Source organism: Lynx canadensis, chromosome A2 (genome assembly GCF_007474595.2).
Source record: "Lynx canadensis isolate LIC74 chromosome A2, mLynCan4.pri.v2, whole genome shotgun sequence".
Classification (NCBI taxonomy): Eukaryota; Metazoa; Chordata; class Mammalia; order Carnivora; family Felidae; genus Lynx; species Lynx canadensis.
Genome location: NC_044304.2, coordinates 124,996,504 through 125,021,087, shown reverse-complemented (window position 1 = coordinate 125,021,087; position 24,584 = coordinate 124,996,504). Strand labels below are relative to the sequence as shown.

Here is a 24,584-nt window from a genome sequence, read left to right as displayed (position 1 = left end):
TTCCATCGGTTGCCTTTTAGTTTTGCTGATTGTTTCCTTCGCCATGCAGAAGGTTTTTATCTTGATGGAGTCCCAGTAGTTCATTGTTGCTTTTGTTTCCCTTGGCTCCAGAGACATGTTGAGTAAGAAGTTGCTGTGGCCAAGGTCAAAGAGGTTTTTGCCTGCTTTCTCCTTGAGGATTTTGATGGCTTCCTGTCTTATGTTCAGGTCTTTCATCCATTTTGAGTTTATTTTTGTGTATGGTGTAATGACATGGTCCAGGTTCATTCTTCTGCATATTGCTGTCCAGTTTTCCCAACACCATTTGCTGAAGAAACTGTCTTTATTCCATTGGATATTCTTTTCTGCTTTGTCAAAGATTAGTTGGCCATATGTTTGTGGGTCCATTTCTGGCTTCTCTCTTCTGTGCCATTGATCCATGTGTCTGTTTTTGTGCCAGTGCCATACTGTCTTGATGATTACAGCTTTGTAATACAGCTTGAAGTACAGAATTGTGATGCCTCCAGCTTTGGTTTTCTTTTTCAGGATTGCTTTGGCTATTCAGGATCTTTTCTGGTTCCATACAAATTTTAGGATTATTTGTTCTAGCTCTGTTAATGATGCTGGTGTTATTTTGATGGCATTGAAACCTTTTTCTTCTTTCTCCCTTTCTTGTTCAGTCTCTTGTGAGTATTTCTACTCTTTCTCTTTCTCTCCAGGTACTTTCCGGGGGAGTGCTTTTACTGCACTCTCTCCACTTTCTCTGTCCACTCTCTGCAAAAACAGCTCCCTACCCTCCACGGCTTCTCTCTCCCCCAGTTCACCTCTATGCGCTGGGTACCTGCTCAGTTCTGTGGCTCAAGTTATGCAGATTGTTGTGTAAATCCTCAGATCAATTTCCTAGGTGTGCAAAATAGTTTGGTGCTTATCTAGCTGCATTTCAGGGATGAGAGAAGCTGCGAATTTCCAGGCTGCTCCGCCATCTTGGCTCCTCCCTCAAAACTCTTACTTGGTGATATTTTTAAATAAATATTTTTTCATGTGTTGGGAATTCCATGTATTTCAGGTTGATTTAAAAAAATTTTTTTGTAGTTAGGCTTGATTTGTAAAACTTTTAAATTTGAAATTAATTTTTGATTTCTGATCACTGATGTCCTGTTTATTTACAAATATAACCTCAATGTTAAATATTTTTCATACATTAGGTCTCATCTGCTTAGCTGTGGGATTTTGACTACTACTTTCCCTTGTGGGTTTTTTTGTTTGTTTGTTTTTTTGAGCCTCTAACAAACCAGAGGTCATAGCTAGATATGAGCAAGTTTAACCTAACTAACCTACCTCACATTCTTGTCTATTCCTCAGCTCCTCAGCTCAGGTGGAACCAGGAACCCTGACAGAACTAAGATAATTGTGGCAGAGACAGGTTAACTGTCCACCAAATCGTTTTCTTTTCAGCAGGGTGGAGTCACATGACTAAGTTCTACCTATGGGAATATGGGAAGAATCCATAAACACTATTGTCAGGTCCGGCTCAGATAAACCACCTGAATATTCCTCTGCCTCTCTCTTCCTCCCACCCCTGACTGTTGGATGTTGATGTGGAGGGGTACCTTAGCAGCAATCTGTTAAGTGTGGCAGAATCTCCATCTCTTTGAGTTTCTGAATGACTGTGGAACAGTACCCTTCCCTTTGACCTTTACTGTCAATTGGACTTTAATTAAACCAGAAACATAGTTCTACTTTGTTAAGGCTACTGTATTTGGGGGTTTCTTTGGTAGTGCATCTAATGTTTCCTTACCTGAAGCAGAAATTGGTATCTCATATGCAGTGCTATCATAACAAAAATCTAAAATATGTGACATTGGCCTAGTGGGCAGGCAGCAGGTGGCAAGGAAACTGATATTGGAAGCTGGGACACTAGAGATCCATTTGCTACAACGTTCACATATGATGCCTGGGAAATCAAATTGTGTGCCTACAGAGCCCAGAGCCCATGGGACAAGGTTGGTGTAGGAGTCAGGGCTCTCCAGAAAACAGAACCAATAGCAAATACATAGAAGAGGAAATGTATTATAGGAACTGGTTCATAAAATTATGGAGGCTGAGAAGTTCCACAATTTGCTGTCTGCAATCTGGAGAACCAGGAAAGCTGGTGGTATAATTAAGTCCAAATCCAAGGAATGAGAACCAGGGGAGATGATGGTGTAAGTCTGAGCTCAATGGCTGGAGAATCAGGCAATTATGTAAATCCTGGTCCTAACCCAAAGATGAGAAACAGGAACACTGAGGTCCAGGAGAAGATGGATGTTCCAGCTCAAGCAAATTTGCCGTTTGTTTGCCTTTTTATTGTGTTCAGGCCCTCAGAAGTTAGGATGATGCCCACCCATATTGGTGAGTACATTTTCTTTACTTAGTCTACCAATTCAAATCCTTCCAAAAGTGCCTTCCAGATATACCCAAAAATGGTGTTTTGCCAGCTATCTGGGCATCCCTTAGTCCATTCAAGCTGACACATAAAATTAACCATCACTATTGGTAAACAGAATGTTATTAGTCTCTGTTGATTGCTACCAGATGTGTTTAGCAAGGTATTAGGAAAAAAAAAAAAAAGATGAACTCAGACAAGAGTTGGTTGGTAAAAATGAAAGGAAGTTAAAGAAAGTCTTACAACTTCAGATTTCATAGAGCTGTAAGCATCAATTACTTCTAGTCCCTAATAGTAACAGATACACACTTTACCTGACCCAGTGCAAGAGGAAAATGTGAGCAGAGCATTAAAGCAAATGTGTACAACTTCTAAGTGTGCAAGACTTATGCCAATGAAGCTGACCCTCGTCCCCAAGTTAAGTTATAACTCTGAGAAGTTTTAACAAGCAAAGACCCATTTAGAATCATTCCCAAGGCAAAGATCAGACTAAGGACGGGGCCTCCCACTATTGTTTCAGGTGGCTTCAAACTAGCTTCCATTAAGTTAAAGATAGGGATTGCATGAGAAAGCAAAGAAAGTCAGACCTGAGAATTCTATTAAGAAAGACTTTTTGGACATGATTGTTGGCACATGAAACTCACTGAAAACAAATATATCAGAAATCTACTAAGTTTTTGAGGAATGATATTGCTAAACAAACCGTGACCTCTTTATCTTTTACAACACTTTAAAAGATCAAACGGTACAGGGCGCTTGGATGGCTCAGTCGATTAAGTGCCCAACTCTTTTTTTTTTTTTCATGTTTATTTATTTTTGAGACAGAGAGAGACAGAGCATGAATGGGGGAAGGGCAGAGAGAGGGGGAGACACAGAATCCGAAGCAAGCTCCAGGCTCTGAGCCATCAGCCCAGAGCCTGACGTGGGGCTCGAACTCATGGACCGTGAGATCGCAACCTGAGCTGAAGTCAGATGCTTAACCGACTGAGCCACCCAGGCACCCCAAGTGCCCAACTCTTGACTTCGGCTGATGTCATGAGTTTAGGTTTGTGTGATTAAGCCCTGAATCAGGCTCTTGGCTTACAGCATGGAGTCTGCTTGGGACTGACTCTCTCTCTCTCTCTCTCTCTCTCTCTCTCCCCCTCCCCTACTCTCACTCTCTTGCTCTCTCAAAATAAACAAAAAATAAAGATCAGATATCAAAATTTTTACTAATCCTGTGGTTAGAAGAAAATTGTACCCAAATGAGGTTTAAATGTGCACTTTCCTAATTATCTGTGAGGTTGAGAATCTTATTTTTGTCCATTCCTCTTTTCCCTTCTGTGAAATGCCTGTTTATGTCTTGCTCATTTTTTTCTATTTATCTTTTGTTGTTGTGGCTATATATATATTTTTAATGTTTATTTATTTTTGACAGAGAGAGACAGAGCATGAGCAGGGGAGGGGCAGAGAGAGAGGGAGACACAGAATCTGAAGCAGGCTCCAGGCTCTGAGCTGTCAGCACAGACTATGAGATACGACATGAGCTAAAGTCGGACATTCAAGCGACTGAGCCACCCAGGCACCTCCTATTTTTTAATTGAAGTATAATTAACATACAATGTTATAGGAGTTTCAAGTGAACAACATATTGATTCAACAATTCTATACAGTACTTAGTGTTCATCACGATAAGTGCAGTCACCATCTGTCACTATACAATATTATTAGGTTATTATTAATTATATTTCCTATGCTGTAATTTTTCATCTCTGCAACTTATTTATTTCATTCATATTTTTAAAAAACTCTTTTATCAATTGATTTTTAGGTGTTCTTCATATATTGTGGATACTAATCTTTCCCAGATATATGTGTTGCAAATAACTCCCACTTTGTCACTTGACTTTTTAAATTAACTTTTTAAACAAATCAATCTATCATTTCTTTTATGATTTAACATATTTTGGATCTTGCTTAATAAATCCTTCTTTATCCCAATGGCATAAAGGTATCACCCTACATTTTCTTTTAAAAGTTTTACATATTGTGAAAATAAAGGAAACCTCACTTAAAATGGAGTTGGCAAGCCCTGCAGGGGGTGCTCACATACTTACCACTCCTTGCAGCCTGCTTACTATCAGAAAGAAGAAACAATCATTTTGACAAGGGAGGGCACTTTGCACATAGAATTTAATTCCTGCCTTTAAGAAAAGTAAGGAAGGGGTACCTGGGTGGCTCAGTTGGTTAAGCATCCAATTTTGGCTCAGATCATGATCTCACTGCTGGTGAGTTGGAGCCCCACATTGGGCTCTGTGCTAACAGCTCAGAGCCTGGAGCCTGCTTTGGATTCTGTGTCTCCCTCTCTTTGTCGCTCCCCCCACTCACACTCTGTCTCTCTCTCTCTCTCCAAGATAAATAAACATAAAAAAAAAGAAAGAAAGAAAAGTAAGGAAGATCCGTACCTCCCTGCCCCAGCCACAAAGCACCAACCACCGCCTGCTGTCAATGAGAAACAACCACCACCTGGAACTCTTGTTCTCAAATGAAATTTTGTTCAGAACAGCCCTCCCCAGCATCCTCCTAAAACCTAATAAAATCTCACCTCCCCTTTGTCTCTTTGGACTGGCCTAAGGTTCATCATAACTTGCTTGTCCCGAATTGCAATTTCTCTGCTATTTATAAATAAACTCATTTTTTACTGAAATAAAATTGCTTTTTGCTCTGTTTAAAGTTAACAAAATTTAAGTCTCCAATTCACCTGGAATTTGTTTTTTCCCTATAAATTGAGGTAATGACCTAATTTTATTTCTTTTCCTGTGATCTTCTGACATATATGAAGTTCTCATATATCTGTAGATTCTGTTTTGGGGTTGTTTTATTTTCTACTTGTCTGTTGTATTGTGTCAATACCACACTCTATTAATCACTCTGACTTTATGATGAGTTTTAATATTTAATACAGTAACATCCCACCCCCCCACTTTGTTCTACTTCTCCAGGAGTGTCTTGACTATTCTTGGCTCTTGAAATTTCCACATATATTTTAAAATTGGTTTGTCAAGCTCAATAAAATGTCCTATTTTAATTTCAACAGGAATTGCATTAATCTATATGTTGTTGGGGAGAACTGACATCTTTAGGCTATTGAATTTTACTACCCATGAACTTGTTATAAGCTTCATTTATTTATATATTTATACTTTTTTTTTGCATGAAGTTCTTTATATCTTTTGCTAAATGTAGTTATTTGTAGAGAAGCCATTTTACCTACATTTACGGATGAAAAAAGGTACTGAGAGCAATTAATGGGCTTATCTTAAATTCATTTAGCTAGAAATGAGTAAGAGTCTAACCCAGTTCTTAATACAAAGTTTTTTTCTCCACCTCTTTGTGCCTCATTTAATTTGAAACCTGCAATTTGGCTATAGTATGGATTGTATCGCATCTTCCAAGCCACAATGACCAGATGCAGTTATATGTAGATATGTTACTTTATCCATGCTGTGTCTGCACCTCCCACATCTCCTGTCCCTCTGCAGTTAAATGTTCTATTTTATAGAAGTAAATATCCCTGGGCATCAAGAGCATGTCTGTTTATGAAAGATAAGCTACAAGATTGAAAATCTTATCTCCTCTATCTCTTGCCTTCTACACCTGTTTTTGGGAAAGTATTTAGATCATTTATTAAAAAATGCTTTTTCTTTTCTTTCTGTCAGCCTTTGAGGGAGAGAAAATAGACATATTTGCCAGTAAGAAGAGTGGTTCATAAACGAGTGATAGATTGAATTTTGCAACCTATATTTATAAAGTGCGCTTCTGTTCACACTAATCATTGCTGATGTCCCCTTGTTGATGAGCGATAATCCTGGCCTGCTAACACCACTGGAGATCTATTTACTGGCCATCTCCATAGGTGCTTGGCTGTAATGACAAGTAGAAAATCATGGGGCACTTGGGTGGCTCAGTCTGTTAAGTGGCTGACTCTTGATTTCAGCACAGGTCATGATCTCACGGTTTGTGAGATGGAGCCCCACGTTGGGCTGTGCTGACAGTATGGAGTCTGCTTGGTATTCTCTCTCTCCTTCTCTTTCTGCCCCTCCCCTGCTCACTCTCTCACTCCCTCTCAAAATAAATAAATAAACTTAAAACAAAAGAAAATCAGGTGAATTCCATTTATGAATCAGATACAGAGAGTATACAGGCTTTTGATACAATTCTCTGCTCCTCACTCCAGAAGGGGCTCATGGTGGTGATAATGGACAATTAGAAAATAGAGGTAATGGAGATGTAAACTTGTATTAGAGAATAAAAATTGACTGCCACCATTTCTACCTTCGGGGAAGGGTAATGGCATACTGTATATCAGTGGGAAAACTGATCACTTTGAGGCATTGTACTATTTCAAAGACTGGAAGACGGGGGAAGCCAAGAATTTAGGGACTGGAAAATCTAGTAGCAGGGAGATATGGGAGATTCTGGAGAGAGACAGAGCTCAACCATAATGGTGAAAGACCTAATGAGAAAGGGGGAGGGGTGGGGCAGCTGAGGGGATGTAGAAACCTTTCATCACCTCGAACCTCCGGCAACATTTGCTGTATTTACTCTTGTGAGTGATGAACTCAAGGAAAATGATGTGGATTCCATGCTTTCTGGGCCAGGAGCGGAGGGAACAGAAGAACCCTACGAGATGAGTCGTTGAATGTGAGAGCTTAGGGGTCAAGGACATACCAGCCTCCTGGAACTGGCAAGAATCACAGGACAGGGATTTAAACCAGCCTGATTTACATCTGAAAGCACAGGAAGACCTCACCTACCTAAATAAAATTGAGCCCTGCACCCGTAGCGGCCATCTTTTAGATATTAAATACTTCAAAACAAAACAGTTTAGGAGAGAAGACAGGAATAGCGCTCTGAAGGCAAAAGCCACGCCACAGAGCATGTGTTTGGGTTTTTTAATTAGGAAAAGTCTTTTTTTCACTCTGCGCTTTGTTTTTGTTTTTGTTTTGTTTGTTTATTTGTTTTGGTAGGCTTCACACCTAGGGTGGAGACCAGTGTGGGGCTAAATATAGACCCTGAGATCAAAACCTGAGCTGAGATCAAGAGTTGGATACTTTAACTGACTGAGCCACCAGGCACCCCTGAGCATTTTTTTTAGCCATTTACCACCTCCCTTTTGCAGTGTCCTTCCTCTGAGAGGCAGCTTGATACAGCGGGAAGACACACAGGCTTTCTGGTCAATCACATGGGCTTAACCTGCACGCCTGTCTTCTATTTGTAAAAGAGAGACGATAATGCCCCCTTGCAGCATCGTGTAAGGATTCAGGAAGACAACGCATGGAAAGAACTTAGCGAAGTGACTGGCAGTAGACGTTCTGTCTGTTCCGCTGTCTCGTCAGATTGTGTTGACAGACCGAGTAAACAAATGGATCATGGCAAGATCAAATATAAAAACAGAACTCTGACCCACACTCTGCAGCTGCCAGGCCAGGAAACGCATCCACTATCTATAGTAGGCAGACCAGAAAGCCACCTTCTTATGTACAAGTCAGACCTGTATCTCTAGCATGCTGGCCAGTAAGACCTGTGACACTCTATGCCAAACAGCCAACACTTGATTAATGACTGGCAGCTTCTTCAGGTTTTGTCCCTGCTTTCAACGTAAAACCAACCAGAGAAAGCCAAATGCACACCCCTAACCAATCAGACAGGATGTCATGCTTCTACTTCGCTCTGCCTGCAGCTTCCCAGGCCAATAGCCACCAACCAGGCACACCTGATATCTTCCTTTTTTTCCACTATAAAGCTTTCCCATTCTACCACTGGCTTTTGAGTCTCTGCCAAAATGTAAGTCATGGCTCTTTTGCAAGCCATGCCATGCAACCCATATGGCTCTTTTGCAAGCTCTGGATAGTGTTTGTCTATTCTCATTTCGTTGGTCTTCAGTTACTTCCACGGTGTCTTTTTTTTTTTTTTTTCTCTCTCAATTCTCTCTCTGTATGGACTAAGTGTGTGTGTCTTCCCCAAATCCATATGTTGAAACCCTAATTCCCAACATGCTGGTATTTAGGGATGGGGCCTCTGGGAGGTGATCAGAGTTAGATGAGGTCATGAAGGCCTGGAGCCCTCAGGATGGGATTTGTGCCTTTATAAGAAGAGAGGTGAGAGCATGCGCTCCCTCTCTCTCATCTCCTGCCTCACAGCAGGGAGGAAGTGGCAGCCATCTGCAAACCAGAAGAGAACTCTTACCAGGAACACAATCAAGTGGCACCTGATCTTGGGCTTCCAGGCCTCTAGAACTGTGATAAAATAAATTTCTGTTGTTTAAGCACTTTGTTAGGGAAGCCTGAACAGACTAAGATATCCCCCTTTTTACTTTGTCCCCCTTTAGACCCAAAGCTCTGGACCTTCCAAACCCCTCTGGTCCCACCACACTTGATCTGTCCACCATCAAACAGGGGTCATGCACTCTAAAGTGACAACTTGACCAGTATATGCTCATGTGGTGCATGCACATTGCTCAATCCAGGCTACAAATGTACTGCTGGGTCCTCCTTGAGAGAGTACCTTAAGGAAAAATGACTGACTCCACTGGTTTGAATTTCCGGCATCATGGAAGGCTCAGAAGGGAGATAGCTCAGGGCAGACAGAGGCACTTTTTCTATCTCTCTTATCAGCCTCTGGGAGCTTCCTTATTGCTTGTAGCTTCTAGATACTACCTATATATCCAGATATATCTGATCTTGGTCATTACCCATTCACTGAGAATGTAAGTTTTGAATGTTTAGATATTCATCAGTATAAGATCTCTATCTATCTATCTATCTATCTATCATCTATCTACACAGTCTCAGCATTGGGTCTCTCAGGGTTCAAGCATAAAGTTTACCCAGAGAAGTGCATGAAAGGATAATTTTTTGTGGGGGCTGAGTTGACAGTTAAAAAAATATCTCATATACACAGCTAGCATAATGATGGATGTTTATACTGACTAAAGGGCCAGTGGGCTATTACTTTATATTATAAAATGTATGTAATCATGGAAAATTTTAGCCCCTGGATAAGCAAGGGAGGAAGGAAGGAAGGAAGAAAAAAAGGAAGGAAAGATAAAATTCTACCACTCAGAGATAGTTACTATAACATTTAGTGTTTGTCCTTCCTGACATTTTCAATCATCTATCTATCATCTATCTTTACATCTATCCAACTAGCTATCATCTATATGTGCATGCACATGCATATTCTATTTATTATATATTAATATACTTAAAAAAGTGATATTTACATGTTTCTGTAATTAAGTACTTAATAATTAAATAAATACTATAACTGTTTCAACAGTTATAGTATTCAATGTATTTATCTGATACCTGGTAGAGGAAGGATGTCTTCCTCCTTTCCTTTTTCAGACAAATATTCTGACTTTTGACCAAAGCCACTCACAATAAATAAAATGAATGCATTTGTGTTTAGTCTTCCCGACGGCTCTTGTTCTTCTAGAAAAACCAGGCTGCAGAGACTAGACTGGCATGAGGGAGTCTGTGTGGAGGATCTGCGTAGAGGCCAGAATGAGCCACGAGCTGAACGATAGGTATTTCACGGACGGAAAATTTCCAAGCAGCCTGCACACACCTCTGGGTTACTCTCGTCAATCATCGTGGGAGTCAGTTGCCTATAACTGTGTCTCCCACTGGATGAGAGGTTGTCAAACCTGGTTGCACATTAAAATCATCTGAAGAGCTTTTCCAAAGTAATGATGCCAGACCTCCCTCCAAACAAAGTGAATCAGAATTTCTCAGGCAGTGGTAGCTGGTATTGGGGCATTTGAAAAGCTCCCCAGGCAAACCCTTGTGCAGCCGGAGCTGAAACCCAGTGCACGAGAACAGGCTTCCTCTAGCCAGGAATCGTGCCATTTACTCATTTGGCATTCCCGGTCCTTTGTAGCACCGCTGACATGTGGGGAACACAGCAGAAATGAACTGAATTAAGATGAAGACACTAAAACTTACACATCTCTACCTATTCTTCTAGAGAGAGGGACACAGATTATCAGTGCCCACTTGGGAATCCATGTGACTTTCTCACTGGAAGAAGTAGCTTCAAGAGGGAGGAAGATGAGAAGATGAGTGTGGTCTCGGTCCAGTAAAGGTACTGGCTCAAAGTCTGAAAAGAGGTAGACTTAGAGACCATTTAGTCTGTCCCCTTATCTTAACCTCTTGAAGACCAGAGAGGTTATTGCAAGGTGGCACAACTCTTAGTGGCACATCTAGAACAGAAACCAGCTCTTCATAGTCCACGTAGCTGCGTTCTAGCTTGCTGTCCTTGCGTGAGTGCATGTGGGTGAGTATGTAGATGTGAGTGCATGTGAGTGCGTAAGTGTGTGTGTGACAGACTGGGTGTGTGAAGGGATGCGTGTGTGTACAAGGAACGGGACGAGGTGGGGAGCCTGAGGAGAGAACTAGTTGCATTATAATAAATGGAAAACCAGGAGCCCTTGCCCCTCTCTTTCTGGCAAAGTGAACTTGGTTCACTGAGTTCTCTCCAGGTTGGTCTCCATCAGGTCCAGTAATATTTGCTTGGGAGGCAGGCTAGGCTTTCAGGTCCCGGTGCCTGCCATGGGGGAGGTGTTCTGCATCAAGGTTTACTGCAGCAGGATCTGGGAAGGGCTGTAGCAGGTGGTCTCAGGCTCATTCTGAGGTGAAATTGGCCATTTTTTGCCTAGCTTAGGGTCCAGGATTGTTCTGTGGATAGACAGCAGTTTTCTCCATCTGTAAATTTAAGTCAGATAGAAATGTCTATCCTCATGTTTCACCGAATGTGTGCTCCTTGGACAGCTGTCTTTTCACCCCAGTGTCCTCCAGGGTGTTCCTTTTTGCCAGGCCTAAGAAACTGGGGGGGGGGGGCTTTGGATCATGGCCCCCAAAGTCCCCCCTTCCTTCCTTCTTTGAGTTTTCAGGGAGGCCACCTGGAAGAGACAGTACCTACTGGGAGAGCCTTTGGTGGAGCTACTCTGCTGGTTGAATCCTGATAGAATAATGCAGGCTTATCGTATTCAGGCAAAGCACAAGCTCATATTTGCCAGAAAAAAACAAAAAAACAAAACAGACAAACAAAAAACACTGCAGAAGCAAAATTACCCAAGAGTTGGGTAATTCTGATTAGAGACTTACCGGAGCAGTTGGAGATCACAGTCTCGTGGGCTTTGCTCTTAATCCAAATGGTTCTGATCACAATGGCATAGATGACACTGTGGAAAGGAGCAGAGGTAATATTAACATGGCTGGTGGGTTCCTACAGTGAAGACACAGAGACAGGAGGACTCTCAGGTCCCGGAGTGTGAAGTATGGAGGGAGGGGTCTCTACACCATGCCTGGTCCCTGTCCTTGCTGATTATAGAATCCCAGAAGATGACAGCTACCTCTTTTTTAACTGAGGACGTTAGGACTTGGTGAAGTGAAATGGTTTCTCAAGATAACTCAGGTGGTTAGAGATATAGCTGAAGAATAGCTGACATTAGAATCCAAACACAGGGTTTGGAGTCAGAAAGATTTATGTTTGTAACCAGCACTGCTACTTGCTGGTTGTATGACCTTGACCTTAGACACTCTTTAATGTGGCCCCATGATTCCTGTCTCTGGTGTTCATGCCTTTGTGAGATCCCTTCCCCTGGAGTGCGGTGAGAACTGTGACTTACTTCTAATCCGTGCAGTGGGCCTAAGGTGATAATGTCTGTGATTGCATATAAGCGTAGTGCCTATCTTGCTAGTGTCTCTCTCTGTTGCTGCCATGAGTCCTACACCTCCAGAAAATTAATTCTGCCAAGAACCCATGAGAGCTTGAAAGAAGATCCTTCCCCAATTGAGCCTCTGATGATATCCCGGCCCTGGCAGACACCTTGATGACATGCCCAGTTAAGCCATGTCCGGACTCCTGACCCATAGACACTGGAGCTAATATATATATGTTGTTTTGAGTCATTGAGTTCATGATAATTTGTTACCCAGCAATAGATAAGCAATACACTGAGTGATAGAGGCTGAATGTATCTCCACCCCCAAATTTATATGTTGAAATTTTAACGACCACAGTGATAGTATTAGGAGGTAGAGCCTTTGGGAAGTGATTAGGTCATGAGGGTGGAGACTTCATGGATGAGATTAGTGGTCTTATCAAAGAGACCCCACAGAGCTCCCTAGCCCCTTCTGCCATGTGAGGACACAACAAGATGTCTGCCATGTGGAAGAAGGTTGTCACCGGAATCTGACAGTGCTGGCACCCTGATCTTGGACTTCCAGCCTCCAGCACTGTGAGAAGTAAAGTTCAGCTGTTTACAAGCCACCTAGTCTGTCTGTCTGTTGTTACAGCAGCCCGCACCAACTAACACACTCTGTTGACACTAAAATGCAGTTAATAATGCAAACTTCTTATGAGATTTTTGGGATCAAATGTGACAACATTGAAAATGCCAAGCACAGTGCTTGGAAATTAGCAGAGACTCAATCAATAAATGCCATTTTTCTTTCCCCTCTTTCTTTTCCATTTTTCACATAATATCACATCCACTTTCGCATGATATAATCAATACCTAACAGGAAAGCAAAGTGTAAGTGACTCAAAAGCATCAGCAAATTTTGTATCTTTTGTCTCCTTTAATGAATATAAAAATTTATACTGTAATCAGTTATTTGTTGTTTCTAATATATTAAGAAACTCAACAAAAACTTTGGGACAAAGCATTGCTTCATTTTGTTTTATTTCATTTTATTTTTAAATCTTTTTAAATGTTTATTTATTTTTGAGAGAGAGAGAGAGAGAGAGACAGAGTGCAAGTGGGGGAGGGGCAGAGAGAGAGGGAGACACAGAATCTGAAACAGGCTCCAGGCTCTGAGCTGTCAGAACAGACCCTGACGCGGGGCTTGAACTCATGAACTGTGAGAGCTGAACCTGAGCCGAAGTCAGATGCTTAAGCAACTGAGCCACCCAGGTGTCAAGCATTGCTTTATTTTAGAACTGCACAAATTTCCCTCCTGAGAATCACTGGTTAAAACAAAATCGGAGCTCTGGTCTGCAGTAGCTGACAAAGCACTAATTGTTTTTAGTGATCTTTACAATATAACTTAATTAATGACTGTGTTAAAACCTTCTGCTCCTTATTGCTTTTCCTATTCTTGCTCACTGAACTCCTCTGAATGCTCCAGGTGAGCGTGGGACCTCTTTCGAGCATCCCCACTCCTTCTCATCTACCTGTCCAGGGATTTGTCTGGAATGTGTAAGTCTACTTTAAAGAAGAAATGAGAAAACAATTACTTGTGAGTCTATTCTTTACCCTAAGTTGGACATTTGTTATAGCAAGGAGACTTTTTCCCCAGGAAATGAAATATAAGGAAAGGTTACAACCACTGTGAAACATTAATTATGTATTACAATTGCAACCTCAGTGCTAAGTCAATTAATAATTCAAATATTCATTGACCACCTGCCATATACACAAAGGAAAATTAAGGAAGGTCTTATGTGTTAGCGGTTTAAGACTAAGTCATCCCCCCCTAGTCTACATAGGACCAATCAGGCAAGTGGAAAACAGCTCCTAATAAGTAGGGTGTCCCTTTATTACCCAAATCAGGCCACTTCTCAGAGCAGAGCAGAGCAGAGCAGTCATGCATCAGAGAAATCTCTGAATTATATTTGTCTCCTTCTCCCTCCTCATTTCTTTCATCAGCAAGTTCTGTGGACTTTCCATTCAAAATGTCTCCATGATTTGTTCCTTCCTCTCCTTTGCTGCTCCTCAGCATCAATCCAGATCCTTCCAACCTCTTTTTTTATACTTTGACAATTTAAAAAAAATGCTTATTTATTTTGAGAGAGAAAGACTGAACAAACTCACACACAGGGGAGGGACAGAGAGAGAGAGAGAGAGAGAGAGGGAAACTGTGAATCCCAAGCAGGTTCTGCACTTATGCACTGTCAGCATAGAGTCCGACTCAGGGCTTGATCCCATGACCCTGGGATCATGACTTTAGCTGAAATCAAGAGTTGGATGCTTAACCAACTGAACCACTCAGGTACCCTGACAACTTTTTTTATTGTGGTAAAATAAACATAGCAGAATTTACCAGTTTAGCCATTTTTTTTTTTTAAATTTTTTTTTCTCAACGTTTATTTATTTTGGGGACAGAGAGAGACAGAGCATGAACGGGGGAGGGGCAGAGAGAGAGGGAGACACAGAATCGGAAACAGGCTCCAGGCTCCGAGCCATCAGCCCAGAGCCCGACGCGGGGCTCGAACTCACGGACCGCGAGATCGTGACCTGGCTGAAGTCGGACGCTTAACCGACTGCGCCACCCAGGCGCCCCGCAGTTTAGCCATTTTTAAGTGCACAGTGTGGTGGCATGAAGTACATTCACATCATTGTATAACCATCACCATCCTCCATCTCCAGAATTTATCATCTTCCCTAAGTGAATCTCTATAGCCATTAAAAGTATAGAAGGCTTCATGAATGTTCATATTATACTCATGCAAGGGCCATACTAATCTTCTCTGTATGATTCTAATTTCAGTATGTGTGCTGCCCAAATGAGCACCCCTTGTGACCTCTTGCCTGATTATGGTGATCTTCCAATGCCTCTACTCAGCTACCATCTTGAATGTCCATGCCACCATCAAGGTGGAGCTCTGGGACACAGAGTCATTCTCTGGCTTAAAACACTCCAGTGTCTCCACATTCCTACAAGATCGTATCCAGTCTCTTATGCAGGGCATCCAAAGCCTCCCACAATCTGCCTCTGCCTTCCTTACCTTATCATCATCATCCTGCTTCCTTCCACCCCACTGTCTCTCAATGACATTTCTCCATATCAGTGGTGGGAGCAGCCAGTAGGGGCAGGCCAACAAAACTAACCCTGACTCCATGCTTCACATGTAGTTGACTTTGGGTGAATCTGAGTTCCAGTGTCTTCCATCTGTCAGCATCTGCTTTGCTCTCTCATTGAAATGCATTTTTAAGCCTATTCTCTGTATTTCACTTTGCTATGAAACATTTCTGAGCTGTGCTTGTTCCCCAGTGATAATTAGCTCCCTCTTCCTTGGGGCTTCCATGATAGTATAACACTGGTTACACTGATTCTTGTCTATGGTGGTCATGTCCTAAAGATCAGCAGACCTATAAATAGCCCATTTGTAGAAAGAGAGCTAAAGAATAGCATCTCCATTCTTTTAGTCCAGCTTCTTCCATGTCTTCAATCTATTTCCATTCTCTTGACAAGTGAATGGAAACCCTTCTTAGAAACCTGAAAACTGAAAGATCACCTAGATTGAAGAAAGTATCCCTTATCGGTAATGGCAGGTAGAGTTCCTGATTTTATGGAAGACTATCTGGACACAGACCCATTTTCTTTCATTTCCTTTATAGAGGCAGCTCATGGTGAGAGGAGAGTGAAAGCCTAAGCCAGAGAAAACCTTGTAGGACACTTAGGAGGATGCCTGAACCCGGTTCCTTAGTTCTGAGTCTGGATTATGTGTAAGAAGTGTTGAGGAAACAGAACAAAACCTTTGCTCTTCCTTTGAGACACCATGAGAGCACCCCATTCAGACTACAGGTGCCTGACCCCTGAAGGACTCAGCACAAGGCTGGGGACTTGATGGATGTCCACTGCAATCTTGGAGCCATACGCCTTCAGAGTCAGACAGGGACTAAGGCTGCATCTCTGCCTCACCTTTGGAGCCTGAGGATGGTGTTGAATTGTGCTCTAAAGGTCTCGTTGGAGGTCAGGCATAGGGAAGACAGGCAGGGGGAGTTGGTGCTTCACTGGATAGGCCTTTTTTTCTCCTCTCCCAGCAGGGGCTTTAAGAATACTCCTTAGTTGAAAGTGTCTCTCTCCTTCATTAATTAATTCATTCCACTATATGCATTTGAGCACTTTTTTGTATCAGGCACCTGTTGAGCCACTGTGGATACCACGGTGGAAAAAAACAGAGTCCTACCCCTCATGGAGCTCATATTGTATTTGTGGAGATAGACGATAATAAAATGAGGACACAGTAATATATGATTATAAAGGAGCAAAATCATATGGCGATAAAATGTAGGGTGACACAAGAGTATATAATAAGGGCCCTGACTTGTTCTGGGGGTCAGACTTCAGTTTTGAGAGATTCAGTGACTTGTCTGAGTTCACACAACTAGAAAATGGGACTGTAGCCTGGGTCTTCTGACTTCAAGGACTGTTAACCAACTTGTTAACAAACTTGTTAAGGAGGGTGCACAGCCTCCTCTCGGGGCTGTATTGAGTCACGCATACTATATATGGTTCTAGTTATTTACTTCTTTGATTCCTAGACGAGCTTAGCCTCTCTGCTGTGGATCCCCTAAGGGGGCTCTCTATTTGCCCTACCATAGCACTCATCACACTGCTACAACACCTTCCTTAATTGGCTGCCTTCTGTGTTATACAAGAAGATTCTTAAATTCAAACAGGATGTATGTCTTGTCATTTCTGTATCCCCTTTGCCTGGTCCAGGGTCTGGCAGAAGTTGGGTGCTCTACATGTATTTCTGGAAATAACTAATGTGTGGAAAGAGGCAAGGAGTCAGGGACTGTGTCATTGGGCTCTGGGAGACATGAAGGCAGAAGTAACTTTGGGGGGAGAATGTAGAAAGAGCATGATACTTAAGAAACTAAGAAAAATGTGAGAGTCCCAATATACACAATCCATTGACACCATGTTTAAGGGGCTCCTGGACTGAGAAAGTCAAAGGAATGCCTTTATTAACTCACTCGGCACTACAGAATTAACTGAGATTTCTCAGAAGAGTTCACTCTGGTGACTTCTGTAGTTCAGATGAATTCACTGATGTCTGGAACCAGCAAGTATGGACAGTTGGGTATCAGGATGCTTTTTGTAGCAAGTTACAGAAAACTCCCAACTCAAATTGTTCTAAGAAATTAGAATATTTCTTATCTTCTGCAATTGTAACTTCAGAGGGTCAAATCTGCATTCCTTCCATCCCTGTCTCTTTTCTTTTCAGTGTAGGTGTCTCCCTGAGTCAGACTACAGCAGTTCTAGGTGTCAATGCAGAGACAGCAATGTCCAAAAGATGAGAAGCTGTCCTCTCCTGGGCTTGTTCCCTAAGAATGGGGAAATCTTTCCCAAAAGCTTGTCAGAAACACTCCCTCACATCTCATTGGCTACAATTGGTCACCTGGCCATTCCCAAACCATTCACATACTGAGGGGAGAGGCGACCATGAGCAGCTTATTGTGGAATGGATTTGGAAAGCCCATCACAAACATCTACCCTAACCTAGAAAATTAGTAAGAATGCCTTTTCAAAAGGTATAACTCTTGCCACCCCTCAGGTAACACCATATAGTATATCCCTTCCTTTACTAATATCATGGGTCATTCTCCTTGACCTTGGACCTCATGCCCAGGGACAGTGCTGGTCAGCCCCTGGGTCCTTTTACCCACCATAGCCATGAACTCTACTGGGCTGTACCAACCTTAGCATAGGGCTTTCCCACAGTCTGAACTCCATTCCCCAAGCAAAATAAATGGATTTTTTTTTCATGTAACACGAATCAGTGCTCTATGACAAATGTGCTTTTTTCCACTTATTACTTTGCAATTGTTGGCCATGGATCTTTTATGCCTCTATCTTTATGTCACAGAGATAAAAATGATAGAAAAATGAGAAATCAATTAAGTCACAAAATAACCACAGCTAAACTAAAGCAATTACACCAGGGCTAATAACCTTCCCAGCAACAGTTAGACAGTTATGTCAAGTAAATTTTAAAATAACAGGAGTTGTGTTGACCCAGAAAAACATTGTATTGCCTTTATTGTCAGTCACTGTGATTTCAAGTCCTGGGAGGCTTGATTTAATTAATGGCAGAGCAGCTAAATCTTTATTCATACACAGCTCTCCTGAAAGTTTGCCACAGGCAATATAACTCCTTCTTCTCTTCTTACCACCCCTCCCCCGCCCCCGTCTCTGCCTTTCATCCTCTCTCCCTTTCCTTTCTCCCTTCCTTCTTTCCTTTCACAAATATTAATGAAGGATCTGCCATATGCCAGAAACTGATCTAGGTACTAAGTAGCCAGAAATTTCCATGATAGGTGTGTGTATGTGTGTGTGTGTGTGTGTGTGTGTGTGTGTGTGTGTAAGAGACAGAGAGAGTGACACAGCATCTCTGTCCTGTGATTGGGGCAGTTTGTCCATTGGCCTTTATGGTGTGCTGGATTTGGAATCCAGAAATTAAGAGACAAAGTTCTATACTCAAGAGATACAGCCGCACAAGCAGGTGATTACACTACCATGAAGCCTTTATGGCGACAGGGACGAGCTGAGGTTGGAGGCTATGGGTGAACAGCTGAGGCACTATTTGGCCCAGGACTGGCAGCAGCAGCTCTGTGTGGAGTTGGTGTGTGGAGGGACAAATGAAGAATGTGAAGTGAGTTTCTAGAAGCAAGGCAGGGTGAGTGTGGAGGAGTGCTTAGGCACAAGGAATGATGTGCACAAAGGCACAGGCATGAGAGGAGTGAGGGACGTCCCTGTTTGTTCTGGCTGGAGAAGTGCGTGAAGGGAAGAACATCAGTAACTCCCTTGAAATAGCCAGGGGACCTTTGAGAAAGACAAGCCATCTTGTCCTAACAGATATTAAATGTATATAACGCTATAATAATTAAAACAATGTGGAATTAGTGGCAAAAAAGCACCTAACCTACTTATTTCTATGTTCTCTCCTTTCCTAATTATGGCAATTACGATGAACTGAAAATAAAACCATATTTAAAATGAAGAAGCAAATGACAAACTAGGGACATATTTGCAACTCGTAAAAAAAGAAAAAGGTTATTGTATAAAGAATATCTCTCAAGATAAAGAAAAAAGAAGATAAAAACAAACTGAAGAGACTAACAAGCCCAGAAACAATGAGAGTATTTATAATATAAACATGCATATGATAGAATTGCTGTTTCATACCATGGAGAAAAGATAGATTATTCAGTTGAAAGGTGTGGGGACAAATGACCAACATTAAAAAAACAAATTCAAGTTAGATCTCTAATTCATATGTAACATCAAAACTAAATGCTATTGGGGCAATTGTCAAATCAAATCAAATATGTTTTTTTAAAGTGACATTTTTAATGTACTCCCAACACAGAAATTATTTTCAAATAACTAAAATAATAAATCATTAAAAAGTTAAATCGGGGTGTCTGGGTGGCTCAGTCAGTTAAGCATCTGACTTCGGCTCAGGTCATGGTCTCATGGGCCATGAGTTCAAGCCCCATATCGGGCTCTGTGCTGACAGCTCAGAGCCTGGAGCCTGCTTCGGATTCTGTGTCTCCCCCCCTCACTCCTCCTCCCCCACTAATGCTGTGTCTCTCTCTGTCTCAAAAATAAATAAAACATAAAAAAAAATGTTTTGGGGCACCTGGGTGGCTCAGTCGGTTAAGCGGCTGACTTCGGCTCAGGTCATGATCTTGCGGTCCATGAGTTCAAGCCCCGCGTCGGGCTCTGTGCTGACAGCTCAGAGCCTGGAGCCTGTTTCAGATTCTGTGTCTCCCTCTCTCTGACCCTCCCCTGTTCATGCTCTGTCTCTGTCTCAAAAATAAATAAATGTTAAAAAAAAATTTTTTTTAAATGTTTTAAAGTTAAATCAAAGTAGAAATAAGTATGTGGAAGAGGCAGTTTCCTAAGAAAGAAATGGAAGGCAACAATGTAAAGAAAAGCATGAGTAAATGTGCATACACGACAGTGTGAGACGTGGGTGTATTAGAGAGAAGCCATATACATTTCATTCATATTTTCTCCTGCATTTATACAAAGTTTTGCATATGCTTTCCTACGATTCTTTTAACTTTTTAAATTTATTCATTTGACTTTTTCATTTCTTTATTTTTTATTTATTTTTTATTTATTTATTTTTAATGTTTTTATTTATTTTTGAGACAGAGAGAGACAGAGCATGAGCAGGGGAGGGGCAGAGAGAGAGGGAGACACAGAATCTGAAGCAGGCTCCAGGCTCTGAGCGGTCAGCACAGAGCTGGACACGGGGCTCGAACTCACCGCGAGGTCATGACCTGAGCTGAAGTCGGACGCTTAACTGACTGAACCACCCAGGCACCCAAGACTTTCTCATTTCTGATTTTTTTAATTCATGCTGTCTCCCCTTTCATAATTATGTCAGTCATATCAACCAAAAGCAAAATAAAACTATATTCAAAATGAAAAGGCAAATGACAAACTAGGGAAATATCCTCAATGATTGAAAACATGAAAAGCTCATTACTTAAAGAATATCTTTGAAAATAGAGAAGAGAGAAAACAAAATAAAATTGAGAAAAAATGGGTAAAAGAATAAAATATGTAATTTACTTAAAAAAGAAAAAATGATAATGTACATATTAAATTTTTAAAATCTCATCCGTAATGAAAAAAATACAAGTTAAAACAATGACATATGTATTTTTTGCCTCTCAATTTGGTAAGGATATATGTATGTATGTATGTATGTATGTATGTATATGTATATATATGTACGTGTGTATCATGCCTGAAGAACAATGAAGCATGAGGCATGGTTCATAAAGTGAATGAACATCTTATTTGAGTTGTTTCTTTTGTCTACTTAAGCTTGGAATTGAAATTTTAACTTTACCTAAAAGAACTATAAGCAAAAGAATCAAACGCAAGGATCCACAGTGTGGTTAAGAAGGAAAACTAAAAACAACAACGGTGAACTTTAGCTCTGAGAGATATGAAATTGTTACAAGTTATCCGAGGAGCTAGCTGGAAAACAATAAATAAATAAATTCCTCACGAGATTCCATTTAGGCCTGGTCTTGTGTCAAGGGAGGAGAAGAGGCTCCTGGGTGGCTCAGTCAGTTGAGCACTGGACTCTTGATTTCCACTCAGGTCATGGTCCCTGGGTCATGGGATCGAGCCCCCAGTCTGACTCCATGCTCAGTGTGAGGCCTGCTCAGGATTCTCTCTCCCTCCCCACTCTCTGCTCCTCTACCCCTCTCTCTCTCTCTCTAAAATTAAAAAACAAAACAAAACAAAAAAGAAGGGAGGAGGAGCTGATGGGGTGGAGCCATATCCCCCTGAGAGAAGTTCTTTCTCCAACAGGAGGAGCCTGACCATGAAAGAGTGAAGCTCCTAACTGAGCAGATAGGAAACCCTTCAGAGAAGCTCAAGGGTTGGAGGGAGGTCACTCTGAATCTCCATCGTTCTACCTCACCTAGGGAGCAAGGAGAAGGATGAGGGCCGAGGGAAACTCGCTTTTGAAATCATCCCTTCATCATCAAATTATACTTAGCTTTTTCCAAGGACACTACAAGAACATACAAGTTGGGCTGTAGGCAAGTTTGAGAGGTCCTGATGGGAAGAAGCAGCTTGAATTGATGGGGGAAGATTAGGGACAGTGAAAGAGCCGTGTGACAGATCTGGCCAGACAGCACAGTGGGAGCCATGTGGTTCACATAACTGTATTCACCCTGCTGAGCAGGGGTTTTGACTGATTTCGCAAACTGATGGGAAATCAATCAGGAGAGAACAAGGACATACACTGCCACCGAAATCGATGTGTCAGTTGTGTGACAGACGGCGGAAGCCGCTTCCTCCCAAATGCTCACCCCTGCGACTAGTCGCCCTCCTCTTCCATGTGCCCCTTTCCAACGATGCTATGACTTACCTTTGATTGGTTGTCTAAATACCCTTCATCTTTCCTTCAGGATTCCTCCCAAGTTCAACTTGGTAGAAAGGAGGCAGTACGTTGAAATAACGTAGACGTCAATTTGTCAGTTCAGCAGAGATGACTGGGCAATCTCCAACCTCAGCAAGGCTGCTGGGCTGGCTATGGGATCACTGTCCTGCCCAGCTCCACCTCTGATGCTGGGTGAGTCATTTTGCTTCTTTTAAGCCTGCTTTTATGAAAAATTCAGGGGCTGGACTGTGTGATGGATAACATTTTTCCAGCTTTGGGATTTTATGAGACTGAAGATGAGCAAAGAGCAAGAATACGTGATTCCCATAATGTCAGAAAACACTTGAAAAATACTTAATACACTTAATTAATAATCAAAGAAATGCATATTAAAATGGTGAAATACTTTTTCTTTTTTTTTAATTTAACATTTATTTATTATTGAGAGACAGACACAGAGCATGAGCAGGGGAGGGGTAGAGAGAGGGGGAGACACAGAATCTGAAGCAGGCTCCAGGCTCTGAGCTGTCAGCAGAGAGCCCGACTCAGGGCTCGAACTCATGAGCTGTGAGACCATGGCCTGAGCCGAAGGTAGACACTTAACTGACTGAGCCACCCAGGTGCCCCAGTAAGACACTTTTTCATAACCTCTATGTTTGACAAAGATTTAATAAAGAAGTGATGTCATCTTCCATTGGGTCAGGGGAAGAAGAATCAGAGCTCTTTTTTGCTGTTGGCAGGAATACATCTTTTCTATAGGGCAGCTTATGAATATGCATCTAAAGTCTTAAAATGAGCATCATCTTTGATCTAAGAATTCCACTAGAATGGGTTCTGAAGGAATAGTCAGGGACTCATGAATAAATTTAAATACAAAGATTTTCATTGCATCATTATTTATATGATCCGAAACCAAAGGCTCATCTTCCTTCAACCAGGAGAAATTATGGGACGCTCCATGATAAGCTTGAGGACACTCAAAACAGGATCAGCCTGGCCACATACACACTCAACATGCCAGCGTCTCCCTCAATCCCATCTCATCCACCCACACAGAGCCACGTAGTCAGAGGCGATCCTGCCATATGACTAGTGAGACCCTGCCTTTCCAGGTGGCTGTGGTCTTCTCTGCTGAAAGACCATCAGTGGCCACCATTGGCTGCAGGACAAACCACCTATGGTTTGGTGGTTAAGGCCCTTTATAATCGAGCCTCACCCCACCAGAAAGAGCTTTTTGCCAACTTCTCCCCTCCCCTACTGACACCGCCTGCCTTCCCTTTCCCTGTCACCACACTTACTCTAACCCCCAGTCACCAGGGAGCCTGCTTTCCTCTCTCCTTCAACGGTGGCTTCCAACAAGTGTTCCCTGCCATTAACTGACCTCATTGCCCACACTTTCTAGCATAGTTTTTGTGTATATTGCCTTTTTTCCTTTTTTGCTCAGTTTTGTTTCAAGTTTGCCTATCTTTCCAATTATAAGGTCTCTGAAACTGGCACTATGTCTTATATTTGAAAGACTACATGCTATAGGAGAAAGAACAGGCATGAAATCAGAAAAACCCATGTTTAAATCCTGTGCCATGTTGGGCAAGTTGACCTCTCTGAGCCTGAGTTTTACCACACATAAAATGCAGACAACAGTAGTTCTTTCATAGAGTTGTAATGTGGTTAATGGGACAATTGTTAACCACTTAGCACAATGCCTGCCCCATAGTACATACTCAGAAAATATTAGTTCCCTTCTTTCACTCTACTTTGGAGAAGTTGGGCTTGATAAACAGTAAGTTTAGATGAAATCTTGTGGTCTGGCCACTTCCCTCAAGGACTCCAGGAACAATGAAAGACCTGTAGGGAAGGAGAGCAGGAATTGGCGAACCAGGAAATCCATGGGTCTGGACTGCTGGCCCCTTACCTGATGATTGTCAGAGGGATGAAATACACCAGGAAGGCCACGATGGTCATGTATGGGGTCCAGTAGGAGTCGTCAGGCCACAGTGCCCAGCACTGCACTTCACCATTAGAGAGTTTCCTTTTTCCAAATATGATCAGGGTGGGAATGGAGAAGAGGAAAGAGAGGGTCCAGGCAATCATGATGAGGACCTTGGCTTGCTTTTCTGCTCAAAGGAAAGAGAAGTTGGATGGTTTGTTCATGTAGAGATCAAAATCACACAAGATGAGGACAGTATGAAAGGTGAGAAAGAGACTGAGAATAGTGTCTGACATCTTCACTGGGTGAGGAGCATGGCTGTGTGGTCAGACAGAGGGAACACTGTAGAAGGCAATCATGGTAACATGAGCATCAAAGGAACAGACCAGTGCACATGCAGTAATGGAGGAGAAGGGAGCTAGAAGTGATTCAGGGAGGTAGGAAAATGTCAACACCACCCCCACGCCTTGATGTTCTCAGAAGGAAGGCTGAGAAGCATCCTTTTCAGAGATGTTAGGAGGACCAGGGATCTCAGGAGGCAGAGGGTGGAGGGAA

At 42.1% G+C, this 24,584-nt stretch overlaps 1 protein-coding gene and 1 non-coding gene across 3 annotated transcripts in view; both read right to left on the bottom strand.

Moving 5' to 3' along the window:
* NPSR1 (neuropeptide S receptor 1) overlaps positions 1-24,584 on the bottom strand; it is a 151,938-nt gene that overhangs the window by 16,020 nt on the left and 111,334 nt on the right. For both annotated transcript variants that reach the window (XM_030295296.1, XM_030295304.1), the window contains 2 exons: positions 24,015-24,216; positions 11,554-11,630 (listed from right to left, as the gene is read on the bottom strand). In XM_030295296.1, the coding sequence (XP_030151156.1) occupies positions 11,554-11,630; positions 24,015-24,216 (279 nt within the window). The remainder of the gene's footprint in view (positions 1-11,553; positions 11,631-24,014; positions 24,217-24,584) is intronic.
* On the bottom strand, positions 14,861-14,967 carry LOC115509470. Its single transcript, XR_003967371.1, has one exon. It is a non-coding gene; the product is annotated as a U6 spliceosomal RNA (small nuclear RNA).